Genomic DNA, 6,000 nt, shown 5'->3' on the forward strand with positions numbered 1-6,000 from the left:
AACGACTCGATGGCACATAACAACAACAACAGTCATATTTTACCCATGATATCTAACTAAGGGCATATTATTATCCAGCATCACATCATTTTTTACTGTGATAGCATAGAAACTGTGCTACCAGTGTTTAAAATACCAGCAGAGTCGCCCATAGTAGACATATTTCATAAGAGCTTCCAGACAAAGGCAGAGTGGCCATCTACTTCTGAAATAACGAACTTTCAAAAAAACCTGTGGGTAGGGGGAGAACCTTGTTGGATTTATATATAACTGGAGAAGATTGCATTATTTAAGTAGAGTTTATCTTTATGACATAGAGTAAACCTTTCACATAACGAAGGGCCTTCATTTGTTGATGAGACAAGACTCAAGATGAGGAGGAGCACCTGCATACATCCATTAATAATGGAAATGTACAAAATATGAGTCTAAGAAAATTGGAAGTTGTTAAAAATGAAGTAGAACACTTAAGATGAAGATCTTAGGCATTAGTGAGCTGAGAGGCACTGGTATTGGCCATTTTGAGTCAGTCACAGGATCTACTATGCCGGGGATGACAGATTGAAGAGGAATGGTGGCATATTTATTGTCAAGGTCTGTCCGATACTTTTGAGCAATAGAATACTATTCATGCATGTATAATAAAAACCTGTGAATACAACTTTTACTCAAATATATGTACCAACCATTTAAACCAAAGATGAAGAAATTGAGGATTTCTCCCAACTTTTGTGCTCTGAAATGAATCACACATGCAGTCATTGCATGCAAAAACTGATTGAAGATGCATTAATAATAATTGGTTACTGGAAAGCAAAAGCTGGGGGAAAAAAGAAGGAATTGTAGTTGAAAAACATGGCCATGATGACAGAAATGAGTTTGGAGATCAAATAAGGGAATTTTGTACAATCAATAATTTATTCATTACAAATACCTTTTTTTAAAAAACAAAACAAAACACCCAAACATAGAGGGTGACTGTACACCTGGATCTCACCTGACTACACAAGAATGAGATTGACTGCATTTGTGGGAAGAGATTCTAGAGAAGCTACTTATCAGCAGTCAAAACAAGACCAGGGCTGACTGTGGTGCAGACTAATGCAAGTTCAAATGCAAGGTGAAGAAAATAAAACGTGCACGAAAACCAAAATTCAACTTTAAGACCATCTCACTTGAATTTAAAAGCCTGCCTCAAGAACAGATTTGACACATTGCATTCTAAGGTCTGATGACCATGAAGAAAGCAAAATGTCATTCATTACAAGACAGGGAAGACAGAAAAGATGAAAATGATTGTCAAACTCTGAAACATGTACTGGAATGCAAAGAAACCAAAATAAAATGAAGGTATGCTTTGGTAGCCTAGTGGCAAGAAGCTGCACTGCAGTCCCGAAGGCACGTGGGTTCAGGTCCACCAGCTGCTTTGCAGGAGAAGGACAGGCAGTCTCCTTCTGCATGATTAACTGCTTCTGAAAACCCTCCAGGGGGTCAGCTATGGGTCAGTTCTGACTTTATGGTACACAACAACAACATGATGAAGAAAGAGAGCTGAACAGCTCGAGAAACAAAATATTGTAATAAAATATGCAAAAAAAAAAACCAAAAGGGAAGAATATTCTCGATATTTCTCAAGCTGATAGAATTGAATAAATTTAAACCTTGGCTTTCAATATTGAAGGATTTGATGGGCAAAATTACTGAATGATGCAGGAAAATGGAATCATGAATGAAGCAACAGCCTCAGAAGTAGATGGGAGGAATATGCACTCACTGTGCCAGAAGAATTGGTTGTCACTGAGTCACTTCAAGAATTAGCATATAATCAAGAGCCAATCATGCTTGCTGCAGAAGATCAATGATTATTACAAACTTCAATATAGATTACTGTTGACCATCAAGAAAACAAAAAGCCATTAGGCCAACATGCAGCATCATAAAAAATGGAGAAAAGATTGAAGCTGTCAGCAGTTTCATTTTATTTGGGTCCATAGTTAATACACTTCACAGCAGCAGTAAAAAGTCTAAAAGTATTATATTTTAGGGCATTATTTTTATCGTAGGAGTATGCAATGAGGGTTGCAGAGTGGATTATATTTGGGGGTAGGGGGTGGGGCTTGGGGAGGTGCGGGGGGATTGTGTACCAATGAGGGAGTTTTTCGTTTGCTTTTCAAGGAGAGGAGCAAAGGGGGGGAGGGGTTTGTGCGGGGAGAAGGGTGCAACAATGAATGAATGGAATTCCAAAATCTCTGTAGATGTTCATTGAAATGAAAAATAAACAAACTAAATTAATAAAAAAAATTACACAATTAAAAAAAATATATATATATATAAGGTCTGGGGAAGGGGCGGCCAGCGCCAGGTCTGGCCGCGAAGGTGGTAAGAAGAAGCCCCTGAAACAGCCCAAGAAGCAGACCAAGGAGATGGACGAGGAAGATAAGGTTTTCAAGCAGAAACAAAAAGAAGAACAGAAGAAACTCGAGGAACTAAAAGCGAAGGCCGCGGGCAAAGGTCCCCTGGCCACAGGTGGAATTAAGAAATCTGGCAAAAAATAAGACTGAGGCAATGATGAACCTTAATTCCATTCTTTTTTAAAACATCTGGATTCTCTGCGGTAACATCTTTTACCACCTATAGTTAAAATGAAGTGTTGTCTTGGAGCCTGTTGTACATTTAAGAGGAAACTTTGTGAAACAGTGAAGAAGAAACCTTATGATGGTCCATCTCCAGTTCTCATTCAGCCATTCTGATCTTAGTTGTGCAGTCAAAGTAAATGGAATCCAGAATCCTGTCAGAGTCTTCATTCTTCATTATGCCCAGAATTCTGTACCATCTGGAATTAAACCAACTCATTTGAAATAAAAAAAAATATAAAGACGTGTTGCATTGGAGAAATATGCTGCCAAGGACCCCTCCAAGATGCTGAAGAACAAAGATCAGCTTAATGACTAAGTCATATTTTCCAAGCTCTTTTCATTTTCTTTCTGTGTATCTGACAGTTGGACAATGAGTAAGAACAACAATATGTAACACAACATTTATGATTGTGAGTACGTGGGAGATTGTCAGGATGGTACAGGATAGGGTATGTTTGTGATCTGTTGTTCATAGTTGCTAGGAGTTGTAGTTGACAACTGCATAGGACATAACAACACAACATTTTCCTAAATCAGTGTTTCTCACATAGACATTTTGGTGTTTTACACAGTGTGGCCTTCGACTATTTGCTTCACCTTGTATTACCCGCTTTCTCCTTTTGCATTGTTCTCTGCCTTTACTCTCTAGTTCCTAGCATTAGGTATCAGTCAGTTCCCTGACTGTACCAGTGTTTTCCTGGGAATGCTTTATTTCCTTTTCCCACCTAGTTCTTGCCCTGTCCTTTGGGTCTTAATAGAACCTTATTCATTCTTCAAGTCCAAGTCCCTCCATTTACCCACTATATATGTGTTTAATCCCCATTGTTGTTGTTTTTTTACATGCTGATTTCTGTTTAGACTACAGTTCCCTAGTCCCTTATCTTTAGTTCTGAGATCCAGAAACTGTGAAGACTTTTTATTACTAACAAGATGTTTATTTTTTTAGAAATTTACATTACGTTTATTTGGTATAGAAAATGTTCTAATCTGATGAGATTATTTAGTGAGAGCTTGGACAATGAACAAGATGATAGAAGAATTGATGCCTTTGAGCTGTGGTGTTGGAGAAGAGCACACTGAACATCCCATGGATGGCCAAGAGAACAAGCAGATATGTCTTGGAGAGGGTGCAGCTGGAGTGCTCTTTGGAAGCAAGAATGATGAGGCTTTGCCTCACATACTTTGGGCTTTGTTGCTAGGAGGGGCTATTTCTTGGAGAGGGACATGGTGCTGGGAAGGGTGGAGGGTCAACAAAGGAGAGGAAGACTCTCAGCCAGGTGGACTAACACGGTGACTGCTGCAGTGGGCTCTTGTGTGTCAGGAATTGTGAGGATGGTACAGGATAGAGCAGAGTTCAGATCTTTTGTTCATAGGGTTGTTACGAGTAGTACTCAGCATGACAGCACCTAACAACAACAACAACAACAACATTACTTGTGGAACTTTAAGTGAATTTAATTAGAAATGTTTTCCTAGACCCTACTGGGGCCATTAGTTATTCAGAATTTGAGAACATACATGATCTCAAAGGTTTTGGTTAAGGAATTATGGGCCTGTAGGAAAAGTATGTGTCAGGGTTATTTCCTTTATCCATGTATATTTAATCTATATGTGGAGCAAATTATTCAAGCAACTGGGCTCTTATAAAAAACACCGTGACATCAGGATTGGAGGAAGACTCATCGGTAGCCTTTGTTATGTGGATGACAAAATCTTGCTTGCTGACAGGAGGATTTGAGGCACTTGCTGCAGAAAGTTAAAGTGCTGCAGCCATCAATATGAATTGCATCTCAATGTTAAGAAAACAAAAATCTTTGCGACTGGACTAGTAGGCAACATCATGATAGATGGAGAAAAGACTGATTCTGTCAACAGCTTATCTTACTTGAGCCCACAATCAATACAGTTAGTACCAGCACCCAGGAGAGCAGGAGACATAATGCACTGGGTGAGTCTGTAGTCAAGGGACCTCCAAATTATTGAGAAACAATGATGTCAGTTTGAGGATTAAGGTGCATCTGATTCAGGCCATGGTCTTTTCAGCAAGTGCTGTGCTTCTGAGTTAGATGGACAGTGAATAAGGGTGACTCAGGAAGAATTGATGCCTTTGGACTGCGGTGTTGGAGAAGAGTTCTGAATATCCCGTGGACTGCCAAAAGAACAAACAGATACGCCTTTAGAAGGTGCAGCCAGAGTGCTCCTTGGAAACAAAGATGATGAAGCTTTATCTCATATATTTTGGGCATATTGATAGGAGAGGTTATCCTTGGAGAGGGACATCATGCTTGGGAAGGTAGAGGGATGGCAAAAGAGAGGAGGATCCTCAACCAGGTGGATTGACACAGTGACTTCTGCAGTAGGTTTGAGTGTGTCAAAGATTGTGACGATGTCACGGGATAGGACAGGATTCAGATATGTTGTTCTTAGCGTCTCTTCTGAGTCTTACTCAACTCAGTGGCACCTAACAGCAAAACCACCACCACCACATTTCTTTGGGTGATTATTTGTTTAATAACATGTCTCTTCTACTAGACTGTGGGGTTTTTTTTTAAATATAAAGACATTTCCCATTTTCTTTCCTCATTTCTACCCTTAGTGCTTAAACCAGATCACTTAGAAGTATGTAGGGAAAGAGTAAATGAGGTAATTGTTTCAACTTGACCTTTGGAAGTAAAATTTAAAAAAAATATATAAATCATTAGATATTATAAAGAAATATATAGTAGGATATTTATTGGTCTAAGGATTTTCTTCCTCATTGTTTTAATTTTTTTTTTTAAGTTTTAGATGATTCATCGGGAAAATCTTCTATGCCTAGAAATTGTCAGCTTGGCGCACATCACCAGAGTTCTAATTCCCTGAAACCTCTCTCCATGTCTCAGCTGAAGCAATGGAAACATTTTTCTGCAGATCATGCGAACATTCCAGATCCTTTTCTTGATAGAATTAGAGAAAATGTCTCATTCTTTTTTCAGAATATAACTAATCAAGCTGATGCTGTTTGATTGAAGAAGATTATACCATTCCCTTGGGAACCAGCCAGGGAAATTAAATTAGTATAGATTAAGCATAATTTTTGGAAATTAATACAAGTATCTATGTTAGAGTAATGTATTTTCTTGCAAAGTATATCATAGTTTTAATATAATAGCCAAGATTTAGTTGTTTATTTTTTTTTATCAATTTGTAAGTGATAAAAGCATTAAAATACTTCTGTGGTTATTCAGTTGTTAATTATTGATCATTCCAGGACTAATAAGCTTTTATTAAGTGCTGGGGTAATGGGGTAGGTGTGTTGGAGACAGTGAGACTGGCTCAGGATAGAGGATCGCTATGAGTTACAGGCAACTTGATGACACTTGAT

At 38.4% G+C, this 6,000-nt stretch overlaps 1 protein-coding gene across 1 annotated transcript in view; it reads left to right on the forward strand.

Annotated features, from left to right (window-relative positions):
- RAD54B (RAD54 homolog B (S. cerevisiae)) overlaps positions 1-5,641 on the forward strand; it is a 90,363-nt gene extending 84,722 nt beyond the window's left edge. The window contains exon 15 of the mRNA XM_006884626.1: positions 5,424-5,641. Coding sequence (XP_006884688.1) covers positions 5,424-5,641 — 218 coding nt within the window. The remainder of the gene's footprint in view (positions 1-5,423) is intronic.
- Positions 5,642-6,000: the final 359 nt, after the last annotated feature.

The sequence above is a fragment of the Elephantulus edwardii genome, unplaced genomic scaffold (assembly GCF_000299155.1).
Source record: "Elephantulus edwardii isolate Elephantulus edwardi_28Jun2011 unplaced genomic scaffold, EleEdw1.0 scaffold00036, whole genome shotgun sequence".
Lineage (NCBI taxonomy): Eukaryota > Metazoa > Chordata > Mammalia > Macroscelidea > Macroscelididae > Elephantulus > Elephantulus edwardii.